Genomic DNA, 19,716 nt, shown 5'->3' on the forward strand with positions numbered 1-19,716 from the left:
ATACATGCAAGGGGTTGCAATATAAAACCTTGTTGCACAAACATTTTTTTAAGGTAACCCTCTAATTTTTTATCCATTGGATCTGAAAAGGCACAGCTATCCTCCACCGGGATAGTGGTACGCTTAGCCAGAGTAGAAACCACTCCCTCCACCTTAGGGACCGTCTGCCATAAGTCCTGTGGAAACATTTTTCTAAACACAGGAGGGGGGGGGAAAGGGTACACCGGGCCTATCCCACTCCTTAGTAATTATCTCTGTAAGCCTCTTAGGTATAGGAAATACGTCAGTACTCGCCGGTACCGCATAGTATCTATCCAGCCTCCATAATTTCTCTGGGATTGCAACGGTGTTACAATCATTCAGAGCTGCTAATACCTCCCCTAACAGTACACGGAGGTTTTCGAGTTTAAACTTAAAATTAGAAATGTCTGAATCCATTCTATTGGGATCAGAACAGTCACCTGCAGATTGAAGCTCTCCGTCCTGTTCTGCATACTGTGACGCAGTATCAGACATGGCCCTATTATTAACAGCGCACTCTGTTCTCACCCCAGAGTGATCACGCTTACCTCTAAGTTCTGGTAATTTAGACAAAACTTCAGTCATAACATTAGCCATATCCTGTAATGTGATTTGTAATGGCCGCCCTGATGTACTCGGCGCTACAATATCACGCACCTCCCGAGCGGGAGATGCAGGTACTGACACGTGAGGCGAGTTAGTCGGCATAACTCTCCCCTCGTTGTTTGGTGAATGATGTTCAATTTGTACAGATTGACTTTTATTTAAAGTAGCATCAATGCAATTAGTGCACAAATTTCTATTGGGCTCCACTTTGGCATTAGCACATATAGCACAGAGATATTCCTCTGAGTCAGACATGTTTAACACACTAGCAATTAAACTAGCAACTTGGAAATACTTTTCAAAGCAATTTACAAATATGAAAAACATACTGTGCCTTTAAGAAGCACAGAAAAAAAAGTTATGACAGTTGAGTAATAATAAACTGGAGAAACTATAACATCAAATTCTTTCCGGTAAAACACAATTTTAGCAAAGGATTGCCCCCATTAGCAATGGATAACTAACCCTTGAATAGCAGAAAAAATGTACAGAATATAAACGTTTTTATCACAGTCACAGCACAATCTCACAGGTCTGCTGTGAGTGATTACCTCCCTCAAACTAACTTTTGAAGACCCCTGAGCTCTGTAGAGACGAGCTGGATCATGCAGGGAAGAAAACAGACTTGTGACTGAATTTTCTGATGCGTAGCAAAAGCGCCAAAATAGGCCCCTCCCCCTCACCCACAACAGTGAGGGAGATCAGTAAACTGTCTTAACTTAAATAAAACAACCGCCAAGTGGAAAAAAAAAGTGCCCAAACAATTTTTCAACCAGTACCTCAGATAATTAAACGATTTAACATGCCAGCAAAAACGTTTATCAATAAATGAAATGTCATTAGAAGCCTGTTGCTAGTCGTTCCCACTGCAAGTTAGGCTAAAGTCTTATGCATACAGTATTATCCCAGTGAAGTGCCATTCCCCAGAATCCTGAAGTGTAAATATACATACATGACAGCCTGATACCAGTTGCTACTACTGCATTTAAGGCTGAGCTTACATTATATCGGTATGGCAGTATTTTCTCAGTCAATTCCATTCTCAGAAAATATGCTGCTACATACCTCTTTGCAGGTTAACCTGCCCGCTGTCCCCTGATCTGAAGTTTACCTCACTCCTCAGATGGCCGAGAACAGCAAGATGATCTTAACTACGCCGGTTAAAATCATACAAAAAACTCAGGTAGATTCTTCTTCAAATTCTACCTGAGAAGGAGCAACACACTCCGGTGCTGTTTTAAAATAACAAACTTTTGATTGAAGGTATAAAAAACTAAGTATAATCACCACAGTCCTCTCACACATCCTATCTATTAGTTGGGTGCAAGAGAATGACTGGGTGTGACGTAGAGGGGAGGAGCTATATAGCAGCTCTGCTGGGTGATCCTCTTGCACTTCCTGTTGGGGAGGAGTTAATATCCCAGAAGTAATGATGACCCGTGGACTGACCACACTTAACAGGAGAAAGAAAGATATTTTACCTCAAAAGTTCTTCAGTAGTCACATCCCATTGTAAAGGATTTCTAAGCAGCATATTAGTATGTCTGTCCTGGGACAGCTGAAAGGATGAGCCTTGTGCACTCATTTCCCTATTCAGATTAGGGAAGTTTACAATGAAATCTCATGAGATCACAGTAAAAGAGTTCATGACCTCAGCACTGCTGATGCCGATTGGCTGCTGTTCATTTCTTCATTTTTAATTTTTTTTACCTGCAGCTGGGAGCAGGTGAAGTATAACTTTTTACACAGAACTTACTCTGCTGAGCTGAGGAGATTGTGAGGTAAAAAAATCCTTTTTTACATAGAGATGCTCAGGTGATATTGTCCTGTCAGCTTTTTACTGTTATACTGCATCAGTTTCAAGTGATTTAGCATATGAGTATTATGTCCCTTAAAGTTTTATTTACTATAATAAGAATGTAAATTGGTAATATTAGGGTTGCCACCTCGGCCATGTTTTCCTGGACACTTATGAGTTACACATGCTGAAGGGTAAGCAGGGAGGAACATGTATTGTGATAAACCTGCAGCATGTGTAACTCATAAGTGTCCAGGAAAACATGGCCGAGGTGGTAAACCTACTTATTTCTTATATGGAAAATAAGCATATTACCTAGAGTTAAGTACCGTAATGCTAAAACTATCAGATATGTTTATATTCTATACAAAAAAAAAAAAAATTACAAAAAAAAAAAAAAGGATGGTTAAGCAATGGTAACCACTAGATATGTTTGTTTCCTAAACAAGAAATAAGTATATTTAAGAATAAGTCAGGCTAATAATCCTACACAGCAATAATTCAGTCAAAGCACTTTTTGATGTTGTAGAGAGCCTTAAAGGAGAGAATATGATTTGTGTAAGGTACTGGAGTAACCCCTTAGGAGAATTTACTACACCATATGCAAAAGAGTGTAAGTACTTTTGCTAGTCAACTATAGTACATCAACTTTTCAGCAATGTCCCACTACAGAGGGCAACATGTAATTAAGAATGCAGTGTGCAAATAGTAACACGTCAAATAGGAAGGAAACTTAATTCTCATAAGGTCTTTAATAAAAAAGTAATCACTATACAATGGCTCTAAAGATGTGTGTATAAGACATCCATAACTCCCATGTCTACGATGTTTCCCTCTACCACACTAATAAGGCTAGACCGGAAGAACAGCTAATAAATGGCTGCAGCCTGCTAAGGACGTCAATATTACTATATAAATATTGAAAGACCGTAACAATACCTAGAGAACATTAATAAATAGGGCATAACATACTGAGATCCAATGTAGCCCACTCTCCAAAACTCAGTCTGAGGAGTATCACCACCTTCACATCTGAGCCAGGGATCACTAACCGGAAATAAACAAGTGATGCTCCGTTTGCACCACCTGAAAACGGAGAAAGAGAGAGAAAAAAAAAAAAAAAAGCCTGTGCGAGACTAAACCATCCACTGTCACCAGGCCTAAAGCGTGCTAAAATACTGCCCGAACAGCGTGCGCCAACATACATCGGCCATGCTTAAAACAAAATCCTCTGGACTAATACTCCGCTGTAGGAGAGTTGCATGGTCATAGATATAAGATATACTAGTCGCATTTAGGCAAACTGACCCTCTTCAATGCAGTCACCACCTCATGAGGTAAGAGCAAACACTGGGTCTGAATGTCAGAGGGCCCGGTATCATAGCTATAAATGCATATCACCATCAAAAAAAAAAAAAAAAAAAAAACTCCTCAACTTGAGGGCTTGACTCTAAATGTAGACAGAATAAAGACTGTAGATTAATCCCACCTCAATGCCTGTGAAGTTATAAGCATCTTTCAGGCAGATTAATGGCTGTCTCGTTAGGCAACAATCCGTTAGGGAAGAAATAAAAATAGTCAGAACTTACCCTGATTTGTTATCCTGAAGGAGTCACCATTTGTCCACAAGGGAAGATACCATAGTAACACCAGGAGGTGGTATGGGGACTTCCCTGCGACATCCAGAAGCCAACATACACCAGAACACTGAGAATTACATGGCTTAACTCCACTGTCCTCTCATGCAGGACAATAAAATTAGAATCTTCAACAGAGCACCTCTGCTTAACTCCATGAAACGAGGCAAAGAACTACTGAGAGGGATATTTAATGCTTTTTTGGAGGTCTCTGCCTCCTCCTGGTGGCCAGGTGAAGTTTTTCTCATAGGTTATGAATGGATTTCCTGTATTAACTGTCATTAGAAAAACCTCTCATGTTTCTGAGAGCATGCAATTTTAAGCAACTTTCTAGTTTAGCCACCAATCAGCAAGCGCTACCCAGGGGCGGAACCAAAAATGGGTCGGCTCCTAAGATTACATTCCTGCTTTTCAAAATAAAAATACTAACAATGAAAGAAAAATAGGAGCAAATTAGAAAGTTGCTTAACCCTTTGAGTGCTAATGACGGCTCAGAGCCGTCAGTTTCCCACTGGTTCTAATGACGGCTCAGAGCCATCACTAGCACTCTCCAACCTTGAGGGAGATCTGGGGGCTGCCACCCACTCCTACCCCGGCGATCGGACCTGCATAGTGACAGGCATCGCAGGGGCTTCACGTTATGCATGGGGTCGTCACGCACAACATGATGTCACCGCGCAACTTTATTTATACTTAATGTTAAGTATAGGAGCAGGGGGCATGCAGCTTAGAAGCCTGTATCTCAAGCAGCTACAGACCCCCAAGACCTACCATTACCTTTCCAACAGTGTAAGTCTTGGGGGGGTTGAAGTTAAAAAAAAAAAAATTAAAAAAAAAAAAAAATTAAAAAAAAAAAAAAATCATTTTTGGGAGTTTTATCCCCCCCCCCCCCAGCAAAAGAGGCACCATCTACTGACAGCCACTTGGGAGATTAGCGTTATTGTCTTCTGTTTACATAGCTTTTCTTCAGAAAATACCTTGTTATTCATATTTTCAGTGTTGGTGGTCTATGTGCAAAAGCAGCTATTTCAAATGACAAAATATAAAAAGGTAAAGCAGTAGTTTACAAATACACTAGCAGGCAAGATGGACCATTGGGAACAAATAAATGTTTGCAAGTTGTTAAAGGGACATTATACTCTAGAATTTGCTAACAAATAAAACAGCAATGCATTTTAAGAGACATTGTAAAAAGCGGGTACGTGCATTACATAGACAATTATACAACAGAAGTGAATACACTCCTGTGCATTATCACTTAATTCAACCAAAAACAAATACTTTAGAACAGTGCCTGACAAATATGTTTAAAAGCCAGTAAGAATATTTAGGAGCCAGACATTTTTAGGAGCCAGACAGTGTGATTTGTATATATGGAGAATAACCCAAAAAGGTTAGTAGTCAGGAGTAAGATTCTAGGAGCCAGTGGCTCCCAGGTTTGTCGAGCCCTGCTTTAGAAAAGACTATAGAAAGTAAAAAACTCATTGCAACAAAATAGATTACACCTGTGATTTCCAATTATCCTAATTGCATGAACATTGTTTTAAAATGAATCTGAAAACAAGAACTCAATTTTGGGCCTATGGGCTGTGTCATGGCTACACAGAAAAGAATTGTCAGAGAAAAGATAGAAAAATCTGAATGTGAGACTTCAAAGATGGAAAAGGATGCAGAAAGATAAGTGACTAAGTATCAGTTGAAACAGTTACAGCAGTAATCAGGAGATATAAAACAAGCAATAGTAACACTAATCAGCTGCAGTGGTCACCCTCCTATGACGCCAAGGAGAGTATGCTAGTTGCACAATCTAGCTCTGAAAAACTGACTGTCAAGTGCTTCAAACTTGGCTTAAAGGGGCAGTAAACTGACAAACTTATATAATCCTGCACATAATGCAGAATTATATAACTGTTTGCTAGCAACTTTATACACTAAATTGCAAAGAAATTATATGTAAAAGCTTTTACCAGAACACCGCTCTTTGCTCTACTGAGCGGGTCTGGATTTTCCTCAGCGCATCAGGCAACACTGTCTAGTCAGTGTGCCCAGTCGCGCCATTAAAGTGAATGTAGCTTGCTCCCACTCTGGTCTAGTAGCAGGAGCAAGCTACATTCATTTTAATGGCGCGACCGGGCACACCGACTAGACAGTGTTGCCAGATGTGCTGAGGAAAAACCAGACCCGCTCAGTAGAGCAAAGAGCGGTGTTCTGGTGAAAGGAGCTTTAACATATAATTTCTATGCAATAATTTAGTGTATAAAGCTTCCGGGTAAGCTTGTCTCATAATTCTGCACTATGTTAATTTATAAAATATTTTACCAGGAAGGATACATTGAGATTTCTCTAGTTTTCAAGTATGTCCTGGACATATATAACATTAGTTTGTAAGTTTACTGCCCCTTTAAGTGTTTACAATGGAAATTGGATTTTCTTATGGACAGCATACATGAAAAACAAAAACCCATGATTGTTCTTCGGCACAAAACTACAAGATTAAACTTTGCTGGAGCACATGAAAACAAGCCCTATGAATATTGGCAGCACATTCTTTGGTCGATTGAGACCAAGTTAAACTTGTTTGTCTCAATTGGGTCCAGAAAGTTTGGTGTGAACCTGGCCAGGACTACCACAGTGAATGCATAGTCCCAACATTGAAGCACATAGGTGGGAGTTTGAGGATACGGGGCTGCATGAGTGCAAAAGGTTTTACGGACTATGGCTATGCCAAAATACTGTCTGACGATGACTCACAGCGTCCAGAACCTTGGCAAAAGAAATATTCCAGGAGGATAACGACCCAAAGCACTACAAAATCATGAAAGTTTATAAATGTATAGAATAAAATGGGGGTATTAAAAGTGGAGCAACACAATACCACCAGCAAAGAGCAACTGAAACAAATTGTCTCAGAACCAAGTCTCCAGAACTTTGTGCAAAACTGGTTTTCTCCATGCCAAGGTAGATTAAAGGGACGGTAAACCTAAAAAATAATGTGATATAATTCTGCACATAGTGCAGAATTATATAACATTTTAGTGCTATTGTTATAAAAGCCTTTTTTCCCCCTTGAATATTTTAAAAATATGCCGCTTTTACAGACCCGCTCTCTGCTGAGCGGGTCTGTTTTTTTTAACTCAGCACATCGGGCCAGCTGTATAGTCACAGCCAGGCCCGACCGCGCCATAACATTAAGTGAAGCTCGCTCCTGCTGTCAGACAGAGCGGGAGCGAGCTGCACTTAATGCTATGGCGCGGTCGGGCCGGGCTGTGACTATACAGCTGGCCCGATGCGCTGAGTAAAAAAAAAAACAAAAACAAAAAAACACAGACCCGCTCAGCAGAGAGCAGGTCTGTAAAAGCGGCATATTTTTAAAATATTCAAGGGGAAAAAAGGCTTTTATAACTATAGCACTAAAACAATGTTATATAATTCTGCACTATGTGCAGAATTATATAACATTTTTTAGGTTAACTGACACTTTAAGTGCCATCAATAATAGATACCATATTGGTTAACTTAGTAGTAATTCAATAACTATAAAGTGATATTGCACAGGGGTGTACTCACTTCTGTTTAGATTATACCCACACTTTGCCAAACTAAAAATATGCTACAGTCCTAAACAGATGCTTAATTATGAGGTGTGATTCTCTACCAATAGAGCACTGGTAATTGCTAACCAGCCAGCATTAGTACTAAACACACAATTGTTAGAGGTTTAGCAGCCTCTAATTAAATTTTTCTTCAACATCTTTAAGTGTTAAATTTTCTGCCATTAATATAAAAAGTTTTTTTACAACCAACTTAAAAAGCAAACGTAATGCTACTTACGTTCACTTTGTGTTGCCAGTTTCTTGCATTCTGGTTGGTCTTTTAAAAAAAAAAAAAAAAAAAACACAATTAGGTTAGGGTATTTGAATACAGAGGCATCAGAACATATGTCTTAAATGAAAGACAGACAGGTGCATTGACATACACTGCATGTTTTATATTTCAGTGTTCTCCCCAGGGCCTTTTTAGTGAGTGCACCAACCGGCTAATTTTACAGACCACCCAACTTAATTTTAGACAAAATTAAGCTAAAATTTGTGTAGTAAAGACACGGAAGCAAGAATTCTAAATCTTCATGATTCAGAGAGACCATTCAATTTAAAATGTCAATCTACTCAACTTGGTATGACTGGTTGAAACTTCACTGCTTTTCAGGAGGGAACACTGGAGGTCAGTTTCAACCAAGAAAGATGTTAATTTAACAGAAATGAACTGGGAGTGTGAATTTTAAATTTTTCCTCAATCACAAGCTTAATGTTTAATACTGGTTAGTGATAAAATACTCAAAGCAAACACTAGCCTGGTTTAAACAAATTACGTCACATGACTACAGATTTTATAAAAGGTTTGTCATTTTTAGAATGGACAGTGTGCTACACGGCATTTTGAAAAGAAGTTTACTGCAAGACAGTAACAAAGATAGTGGGGTTTTCTTGTCTGCTGAAATTTAGTTTAATTTCTAATAATATCCTTAAATTTTTGCACTAATTGGATGCAGATCTACATAGCCCATTGTACAAGAATACAAATCTACCCCCGACCTATAGACAGCCCATGCAGTCTCTTGTCAAGTGACAACCAAGGCTTGCTGTTCTTGGGCTGCAGGCACCTGTCTTATATGGAAATGGAGTAAGAACAGTGTTTTGTTACAATATGAAGGTAGATTGCCAGTTTGTTAGTGACACCATCTCTAACTGTGCAGGTGGGAGGGCGGCCCAGGGAGGGATCCTACACTACAGAATTTTTTTTTTATTTTTTTTAAGGTATGGACGCTAAACTATAGCAAAATGGGGAATCCACTATTGCTAGTATCTATAATAGCCGCCACAAGTAGGAGGGATCAGATAGGTGGGCGGAATCACTACACTGCAGAGGAAAACAAAAAAACCCCCACAAAACAAAAACACTGGTACGCAAGATTGCCGTGAGGCGAGTGACTGGGGGGGGAGAAGAGCCATTTGGAAGGGATTAGGGAGACTGAGGGTACCCTTTTCAGCCCCTTCACTGCCAGGAACTTCAGAAGTGTGGTGCGCAGCTGCAAGTAGCAGCCTTCTAATTACCAAAAAGCAATGGCAAAGCCATGCACAGCTGTTATTTATGAACAAATTGGACCCCAGAGAAGCATTTATAACCATCTTCTTAGTACTGCACAAGCAGGATGTACATTTCAGTGAGAAACCCAAAGTTTGTGAAAAGCAGAATTTGTCTTATTTTTGTATGGTTGCATGAAATAAAATGTGTCTAGATCAATACCTTGGGATGTATGTACGTATGTATGTACACACATACTGGATATAAAAAGTCTACACACCCCTGTTAAAATGTCAGGTTTCTGTGACGTAAAAAAAAAAAAAAACAACAAAGATAAATCATTTCAGAACTCTTTCAACCTTTAATGTGACCTATAAACTGTACAACTCAATTGAAAACCAAACTGAAATCTTTTAGGTAAAGGGAAATAAAAACCTAAAATATGGTTGCATAAATGTGAACACCCTTAAACTAATACTTTACTGAAGCACCTTTTGATTTAATTACAGCACTCAGTCTTTTTGGGTACGAGTTTTTCAGCATGGCACATCGTGACTTGGCAAGATTTGCCCACTCTACTTTGCAAAAACACTCTAAATCTGTCAGAATGCGAGGGCATCTCCTGTGCACAGCCCTCTTCAGATCACCCCACAGATTTTGAATTTGATTCAGGTCTGGGCTCTGGCTGGGCCATCCCAAAACTTTAATCTTCTGGTGAAGCCGTTCCTTTGTTGATTTGGATGTATGCTTTGGGTCGTTGTCATGCTGAAAGATAAAGTTCCTCTTCATGTTCAGCTTTCTAGCAGAAGCCTGAAGGTTTTGTGCCAATATTGTCTGGTATTTGGAACTGTTCATTATTCCCTCTACCTTGACCAAGGCCCCAGTTTTTTAGCTGAAGAAAAACAGCCCCAAAGCATGATGCTGACACCACCCTGCTTCACTGTGGGTATGGTGTTCTTTTGGTGATATGCAGTGTTTTTGCGCCAAACATATCTTTTGAAATTATGGCCAAAAAGTTCAACTTTGGTTTCATCAGACCAGAACACCTTTTGCAACATGCTTTTGGGAAACTTCAGATGTGTTTTTGCAAAATTTAGCTGGGCTTGGATGATTTTTGTAAGAAAAGGCTTCCATCTTGCCACTCTACCCCATAGCCCAGACATATGAAGAATATGGGCGATTGTTGTCACATGTACCACACAGCCAGTACTTGCCAGATATTCCTGCAGCTCCTTTAATGGTGCTGTAGACCTCTTGGCAGCCTTCCAGACCAGTTTTCTTCTTATCAATTTTGGAGGGACATCCAGTTCTTGGTAATGTCACTGTTGCACCATATTTTCTCCACTTGATGACCATCTTCACTGTGTTCCATGGTATATCTAATGCCTTGGAAATTATTTTGTACCCTTCTCCTGACTGATACCTTTTAACAATGAGATCCCTCTGATGCTTTGAAGCGCTCTGTGGACCATGGCTTTTGCTGTTGGATGCGACTAACAATGTCAGGAAAGACCTACTAGAACTGAATTTGGGGTTAATTAGAGGCATTTTAAATGACAGTTGTATACTGACTCATTTAACATGACTTTGAATGTGATTGCTTAATTCTGAACACAGCTACATCCCTGTTATAAAACTGTGTTCATACTTATGCAACCATATTTTTTTTTATAATTTCCCTTTACCTAAAAGATTTGTTGTTTTTCAATTAAGTTGTACAGTTTATAGGTCACATTAAAAAGGTGGAAAAAGTTCTGAAATTATTTATCTTTGTCTCATTTTTTTTAGCATCACAGAAACTTGACATTTTAACAGGGGTGTATAGACTTTATTTAGTTAGTGTGTGTGTGTGAGTGTACCCCACCACAAGTTTCTGTTTAAATGGAAGGATAGCAAAAATACTATACTGGAGCAAGATTTTTTCTAAAATTCACAGTACTGAAGGTGTTAAAAGGCCAATAAACTCAAAATTAAAGTTATGACACAGATGATCAGTTATTTGTAGAGCACCAGACTGCTGCGCTAAAAGAATGCAATTTAAAAATAAATAAATCCCAAAATACATTGATCAAACTGTGCGATCTTTATATGCACAGCAGCTCCAGCCCTAGCCCCTGCTGACCATGTGCAAAAACGCAAAATATAAATGTAAATTCATTAATTCTTAAAATTGCATTCTCTATCTGAATCAAAAGAAAAAGGTTGGTTTTAGTATCCCTTTAACAGTACATCCAGATTAAAGTGCTTTTTGAAGAGAACAGTCAAATATGGAGCAGCACTGCAAATAGCAGTGCATTTGTTATTGACTGGCTCTCAGGGATTTTCTCACAGGCCATTTTAAAGTTAAGATCTCTTTGCAGCTTATTTGCAATGCCTAGTTTGAAATTAAATTTTATTTCAAAATTATCTGCAGAAAATGTTTCACATCCATAAAAGTTTTGAAAGGTTCTGGCTCTGGGCTCTAAGTGCTATTGCATTGTCTGTGTATTTGTCAATTATTTCTTTCTACTGTATTTAGTGGTAATTTAAAGTGATAATGAACACAAATTTCATGATTCAGTCAGATAGTTTATTAAAATTGCATGCTTTTTAATTTACTCCCATTATAAATCTTTGTTCTCTTACTTTCTTTATTTGAAAGAGCAGGAATGTAAGTTTACAAGCAGGCCCATTTTTGGTTAAAAACCCTGGATAGTGCTTGCTTATTGGTGGCTACATTTAGCCACCAATCAAGCAAGCACTACCCAGGTGCTGAACCAAAGATGGGGCAGCTCTTAAGCTTACATTCCTGTTTATTTCAAATAAATACCAAGAGAACAAAGAAATTGTTAAGAGTAAATTTGAAAGTTTCATGCTCTATCTAAATCATGAAAGAATAAAATTTGGGTTCACGATTGCTTTAAATTGGTCATATCAGTGCTCTTTCTGAATGGATTGAAACCTATAGAAATGGTCATTGGTCAAGTTTCAGGATTCAGGCGGAGCATGGACTTTTAAAGCTAAGGTCAATTTTGATGATTTAGTGCCCGGTTTTTAATAATCCTATTAAAAACAAGGGCACTTTAAATTAATCAAAATTGACATTTCACTCCTTTTCTTCAAAAACTTAGTTTTCATTCTGGCAGCCGCTCCAGCGATTCCCATGGCCGTCAGAAGCCTCTGCAGGCATCAGAAATGAATAATCCGGTTTCCTCCAATCACAGCTCCCCCCCCGGGGGAATATTGGCCTGATGCAACGCCATGATTGGAGGAAGCCAGATTCGTCATTTTGGACCCACGAAGATGGCTTGCGATGGGCGGAGGAAGTGCTGGAGCAGCTGTCAGGATTAAGAGATATGTTTTTTTAAGAAAAACTAGTGAAATGTTAATGAATTAGTGTCCATGTTTTTAATAGGATTATTAAAAATCGGGCACTAACTGGTCAAAATTGACCTTCACTTTAAACCTTACAACTTAGTTCTATTAATTTGATTTGTTCTCTTGGTATCTTGTTGAAAAATGCTTAATAGGCAGGCTCAGGAGAAGCAATGCATTAATTACTGGGCGCTAGCTGATGACTGCACATACGGGCCTCTTGTCGTCAGTTCATCTGTGTTCAGCTAGCTTATAGTAGTGCATTGCCACTTTAAAATGATTCCAAGAGAATCAGAAGCATTTCTGCAAGGTTTTAAATTTGCAACAAAAATGCTCCAGGTAAGTTATTTCTGTTAAAACAATGCAGACAAACTGCTGATAAATATTTAAATATCTTGCAGACATAAGGTCACTAATTGCTGGCTTTGACTTTAAAAAAAAAAGGGACTTGTAACCCAACATTTTTTTCCTCACAATTCAGACCGATCATACAATTTTAAAAAAAAAGTTTAAAATTTACTTCTATTCCCAAATGTACTTTATGTATTCTTTGTTGAACAGATATCTAGTTAAGTAGCATGTACATTCCTGGAGAAATACATGACAGGAAACATTTCTAACACCCGTTCTTGCAAACAAAATGAGTTCTAAAATTGCTGCCATATATTGCTCCTGTCACACATTAATGACTTTCAAAGGATACAAGGAATGAAGTGACTGGTAATTTTTTATTTTTTTTATTAACACTGATTCATGCACTTTTTTGGGGGGTATGTCCCATTAAAGGGACAAAAAACAAGTTGGGATAGAGACAAAATATATTAATATGTACTTTACCTGCAAATTTATACTGCAATGCTTCGCCATTAACCCTTTCTTTTAAGTATTGTACAGCCCTAACTCCCCCCTTGACATTTCTTTCTATGGCTGTATCTATATCTACCATTGCTTTGGTAGAATGCAGAAGTACAAAGTGATTATCTGCAGGAGCATGCCTAGAAGCAAATAGACTGCTGTGAAATACAAAGCCTGTGTTTGATACTAAACACTGATAAGGGGGTGGGGAGTATCAGTCTACTCCAGACAGCATAGCTATGCAAGTAATTTTGCTTATTTTGGTAGATTTTAATATACTTTTTTTAAACAATTTTTTTTAATGCAAATTGTTACTTAGCTTTTTTTGGATATGAACAGATCTCAACAAGTTTTATTGCACTTTAAAGGGACACTGAACCCAATTTTTTTCTTTCGTGATTCAGATAGAGAATGCAAATTTAAGCAACTTTTTAATTTACTCCTATTAATTTTTCTTCGTTCTCTTGCTTTCTTTATTTGAAAAAGGCATCTAAGCTATTTTTTGGTTCAGAACCATGGAAAGCACTTTATTGGTGGGTGAATTTATCCACCAATCAGCAAGAATACAGTGTGTTCACCAAAAATGGGCCGGCATCTAAACTTACATTCTTGCATTTCAAATAAAGATACCAAGCGAATTAAGAGAATTTGATAATAGTAGTAAATTAAAAAGTTACTTAAAATTGCATGCTCTATCCGAATCGGCAAAAAAAAATTGGGTTCAGTGTCCCTTTAAGTGTTAATATTCAGCCAAGAAATAACAATTGCAAGCATATTTAAAAAAAGGTTCACATCTGTATCAGAAGAATTTATAAATATATTTAGTTATGATCCTTCACAAGGTTGAGACAGGTATCAAGCTTGAGGGCCATGTGTGTGTTGATCGGTCTTATTCTAAAAGCCAGTAGCCGGAGAAATGAGAGGCTGCGGCTTCAAAATGACAGTAACTGCTCTTAAATAATTTTGGTACATCCCTGCATTAAACAGGATTTTAAATATAATTATTGGCTAATCTATAAATATTAAGTGTTAATATAGGTAACAATTTTGTTTCAGGCGTCTAACAATTAAATTAACAGCACTTTATATTACCTCCATCCTCAAGTTGCCTCTTCTGGCCACTGAAGTTGAACTCAGGGGTGTTATTAACTCCAGCAGTAGTTTCACCTCCAATTTTTGCCGCTATCTGTAGCAGAAGAAATTTCAAGATGATCACTATTGTAGGTACATTGGCAGTACATGTAATGGAAAGATTTGATATTTCAAACTTAATTCATAATTAAAACATGCAAAAACAGACAGCATCAACACAAAAGTTCCCAGACCATAACATTTCATACCTTTATAAATACCCAAACCAAGTGACATTACAGTAGGTGCATAAACTATTTTGCCATTTTTAGGCACATCTTAAGCATAGTAAAAGGAAACCTGGTTAAAAATAAAAAATGTAATTAATTCACTACTCTGCAAATGCTTAACGCCCCCACATAACCTCACTAGCCGTAATTTGACCGGTTTAGGACTCCGGTCCCACCCCCCCAAACACATTTCCACTTGTTCCACATAATTCCAATTGACAGCAGAACAAAATAACTAGCATGTTGGTCTTAAATTTCTATCAAATTACCACTTAAGGTAAGATAAGGGGGTGGGGTCAATATGGGAAGAATATATACAGTTCTTTAAAGAATACAAGTGAGAAAAGTAGTACTTAGACTATGTTCATTGGTTCTGAAGTTTCCTTTTATCTCTCTATATGTTATAACCTATTTCATTGGGATATAGCATAATGCACAGCACAAAGGCCATGTGCAACTATGTATCTTCAACTTTAGCCTTAAAGTGACGGTCCATTTTGATAAAGTTAGTGTCCGGTTTTTAATAAACCTATAAACAAGGGCACTTTAATTCATCAAAATTGACATTTCACGGTTTTCTTCAAAAACTTAACTTTTAATCCTGAATGCCGCTCCAGCAATTCCCGGGCAGTCGGAAGCCTGTGCAGACGTCAAATAACGAATCAGGCTTCCTCCACTAACAGCTCCCCCCGGGGGAATCTTGGCCTGATGCAATGCTGTGATTGGAGGAAGCCGATTAGTCATTTTGGACCGGCGAAGACGGCTTGCGACGGGCAGAGAAGTGCTGGAGCGGCTGCCAGGATTAAAAGATAAGTTTTTGAAGAAAACAGTGAAATGTCAATTTTGATTAATTAAAGTGCCCTTGTTTTTAATAGGTTTATTAAAAACCGGGCACTAATTTATCAAAATGGACCTTCCCTTTAATCCCGTACTCTGGCATAGGAAGGGATGTCAGAGATTTGCACTTTAAATTACCTTTTTAGACCATTTATTCGTAAAAATTTACCATAGTGATGGTAAACATTGCGCTGCTCTTCTACCCGCACCTTGTTGAAATGACAAATCCATCTTCTTCCAATTGTTGCGTGCCCCAAGCCATGGGGGGAATGCAAGGATTGGAAGAAGCCAGATTCGTCATTGCTCAGCTAAATGAAGTATGAGGTGCAGGCGGAGTAAATGTTGTGATGTTTATCATAAGACTGTAAATATTTTACAAACAAAAGGGTCTTTTTAAAAAAAAAAAAAAAAATGTAAATGAAAGGGCCCCTGTTAGAGGTCAATTGTTTATACTGTTCGGTACAAAAAAAAATGAAAATCTCTCTCAAAAAGTAATTTTAATAATAAAGAGTCTTAATATGAATGAAAGTGCTCCTCTTTAAGAACAGATAGTGTTGATTCCATAGCAAAACTTAACTAGAAAGTGATAGTAAATCCTAGCATTTCTGAAACGCTAGGGTTTATCAGATAATGGGGCCTTTCAGTCCTGAAGTATAAAATATATCATGCTGAAATTTTCCTTGTAGCGTTTTCCGTGCTGAGCGCCTAAGGTCGCTCTTAGCGCGGCAAACGAAGCAGACAAATAAAAAGGAACTTAAGGCATTAAGTTTATTATACTTCATTACTGAAAGTCCTTTATTTGATGCATTGGTAAATCTTAGTGTTTCACAAACACTAGTATTTACTATCACTTTTTAAGGAGCAGCAATGCACCACTGGGACCTAAACACATCTAGTGAGTCAATCACAAGAAACAAATCTCCAATTGCCAGTTGGTCCCAGTAGTGTAGGATATGTACATATTCTCTCAACGGATACCAAGAGAAAACACAGAAAAAATGAGAACAAACAAGTGTTAATATGACATGCTCTGAATCGTGCAAGTTTAACTGACTTTAATATCCATTTAAAGGGACACTAAACCCAATTTTTTTGGGGTCATGATTTAGATAGAAAGTTGCTTAAAATTGCATACTCTAACTGCTCTTCATTTTTCTTCATTCTCTTGCTATCTTTATTTAAAAGCAGGAATTTGATGCATAGGAGCAGGCCCATTTTTGGCTGAGTACCTGGGTTATGCTTGCTTATTGGTGGATAAATGTAAGCCTCCAATAAGGAAGCGCTATCCATGGTGCTGAACCTAAAATGGGCTGGCTGCTAAGATTTACATTCCTGCTTTTAAAATAAAGATAGCAAGAGAACGAAGACAAATTGTTAATAGGAGTTAATTAGAAAGTTTATTAAAATGTCATGCTCTGAGTCATGAAAGAAAATTGGGTTCAGTGTCCCTTTAAACACACTTATAACAAGTAAAGGCCTAGGTAACCGCCCCAGACCAACTTGTTTTAAAGACCCTCTTTAAAGTGAATGCAAACTAATGAATTAAAGGCCAGTATCAAATACTATTAAAAACAGGGGCACTATAATTCATTACTTTTATTGCAAGTCATGATATATAGATAAAATAATGGCCTACAGAAGGGCCAAAATTTGTTCAAGCATTAACATTTTAAGACTCAACCTTGCACTTTGTTTAAGCCTTGCAAAAGGGGTAAAACACAGGAGTGCAGCTTGAGACAATTGCTGGTCCCTAACTAAACTCACAGCTGATCCAATCAGCAGTGGTAGTTGCACATCTGAGTTGTGCAACTAGCCATGCTGATTGGACCTGCTGCAATTCTGCTTGGGACCGGCAATACTCTTCAGGTGAGGTCCACAATTGTGCTTAACCCATTAGCAGGGGTTAAACACTGGCGTGCACGTTTGCAACTCTTAAAATTACATATTGGACTGTATTACATTTGCTTTGTTTAGCTACCCACATCACTAGCTCTAGTTTTCACATAAGAGTTTAAAACAAAATTACTAGGCTTTTCAATAAATATTGAAGTGAACAAAGGGCCAAGCTCTGCTTTACAGCAGTTTTCAGTACATCGATGGTTTGGAGCCTAACCTGCTGTATATTAGGGGGCTTTACAATTGCAACCCTCTTTGGTAAACAAGTTTAGCTGAAGAATCAAAAGCTACACATACATCTATGCAAGTACCTACAGTATAAATATGAGCACAGAAAAACATACTGCCAGCACGCTCTCTACAGACCAGTATCCAAAGAGCCACAGTGGCTATATACTGCCAGGTGCAAGATATGTACATTAGAGCACCTAAAGCATTTTTTGCACAGGCATAAAATGCACAGGAATTATATTTATATATTCAGCAAAATCTTTTTATAATCACTTGGAAACTGAAGGGGGGAGAGAAACTGCATGTTAGTTCCTTGCGTTTAATTGATCTGTGAATATATACCAAACACCCCCCCCCCCACACACACACACCTCTTGTATACCTATTTCGGTTCCATTCTCCATTTCCTGGAACCACCAGGCATTTAAACATCTCTGCATTAAAACGCCTCTGCTTCCCGTGTTACCAAAATGAGCTAGTTTACAAAGAGCTATCATGCTACCGCATGATATATACAACTAGGATTATTTGATATAAAATTATTTTTTCATCGGGCGGTTCTTTGAACTCAGCGTGGCTACCGATTTGAGATTCTTTTTAAATGCTGCTGATGGGAGTCCTTAGTGCAACACGTGGGGACAAACCATTTGACACTTAACTGCAGTCTCAAAACCAGATACACAGGGTAGAATGGAGCACACGAAGAAACAATGGGACCTTACATACCAGCAGGCAATGACTCTAGATGCACAGCAACAAGAAGCATGACACAAAGCTACCCGTGCGTATTTGTGTACAACAGCGCTCTCAGCAACGGGACGCCGGGTCAGGGACCGCGCCTCCTCAAGTGTAACGGTATTAACACTGCCTTCCTACCAACTCATTGCTCTGCAAACGCCTAAGACACCAAAAACAACCTCACTATGTTCTATAGCATTAGCCTTCAATTGACCACTTAAGGACTCTGGCCTCTCCCCCGCAAACACCAGATTTCCACTTGTTCCACATAATTCCCATTGACACCAGAACGAATTATCATCACGTACCTGTCGAGCCCTCTGTACGGCGTCAGCAAAAGCGTCCTTACGGTTCCCGGTCTGCGCTCCGGGATAGTCGGACATGGCGGCAGCGGCTCCGCGGGCTAAAGGCGCGAACAAGGCCGCGACACGCAAAGCACACTGGGCAAAAATGGGAGGAAGGCTGGGTGACTGACACTATGCACACTCCAATCACAGCACAGAAAATCCGAGGTGTTAACCAACGCAAACGGCAGGGTGGGTCTATGGTGCTCTTATAGACAATCAGGTAGAGCCAACGATGAGAGGAAGCATTGCGTCGTTGAGGGACAAAGAGGAAAGGGGGAGAGAACCACCTGATTGTCCCTTACTGCAGCCAATCAAATAAAAGTAGGCTACTAACCAACGTAATACGTAGCCAATTCATTTTAGACCGAAGTGGTGAGGCGGGGCTTAGACTAGTTTTATTCACTGGATTAGCTTAATGAAATGATTGATAGCTAAACCTACAAATCATAGAGCGTTCTACTCCCTCCCAATGGCGTGGAATAACAGTATAATAATAATTATTATTATTATGTAGATCTCTGGGAGATGCTGTGTGATAGTACAGTTATAATTTGTAAGCGCCTGAATAAAAAGTGTGAATTTAATAAACGATCAATAAAAACTAGTACCAATTAAGTAACAAATAAATAAAATACATAATTCACGAGATATAACTATATATATTTATATAAACAGCTTATAGTAACAAGTAATAATTTTATAAGTTACATTTACTTTGCGCATTTAAAGGGAGACTATATTTAAAGTGAAGGTCACACCAGTGGCTATAAGCCACAATCATAAAACTGTCTAAAAAAAAAAAATGAACTAAATTCACTGTTTACATTATGTCTGTGTTCATATACACACACATTAAGGAATTAAGTGTTAAACGTGGTTACAAATTTAAACACAGCATTATTTATAGTATGACATTTTGGTATTCCAGTAGAAACGTACACAGTCCTGGAGCA

The 19,716-nt window shown here is 38.5% G+C and overlaps 1 protein-coding gene across 3 annotated transcripts in view; it reads right to left on the bottom strand.

Annotated features, from left to right (window-relative positions):
- KHSRP (KH-type splicing regulatory protein) overlaps window positions 1–18,881 on the bottom strand; it is a 94,611-nt gene extending 75,730 nt beyond the window's left edge. For 2 of the 3 annotated variants that reach the window (XM_053718227.1, XM_053718229.1), the window contains exons 1-3: window positions 18,725–18,881; window positions 14,446–14,539; window positions 7,894–7,932 (exon numbers count right to left, since the gene is read on the bottom strand). In XM_053718227.1, coding sequence (XP_053574202.1) covers window positions 7,894–7,932; window positions 14,446–14,539; window positions 18,725–18,799 — 208 coding nt within the window. In that variant the 5' untranslated portion in view covers window positions 18,800–18,881. The remainder of the gene's footprint in view (window positions 1–7,893; window positions 7,933–14,445; window positions 14,540–18,724) is intronic. The other variant, XM_053718228.1, reaches the window with a different exon arrangement.
- Between the last annotated feature and the right edge of the window lie 835 nt (window positions 18,882–19,716).

The sequence above is a fragment of the Bombina bombina genome, chromosome 6, assembly GCF_027579735.1.
Source record: "Bombina bombina isolate aBomBom1 chromosome 6, aBomBom1.pri, whole genome shotgun sequence".
Classification (NCBI taxonomy): domain Eukaryota; kingdom Metazoa; phylum Chordata; class Amphibia; order Anura; family Bombinatoridae; genus Bombina; species Bombina bombina.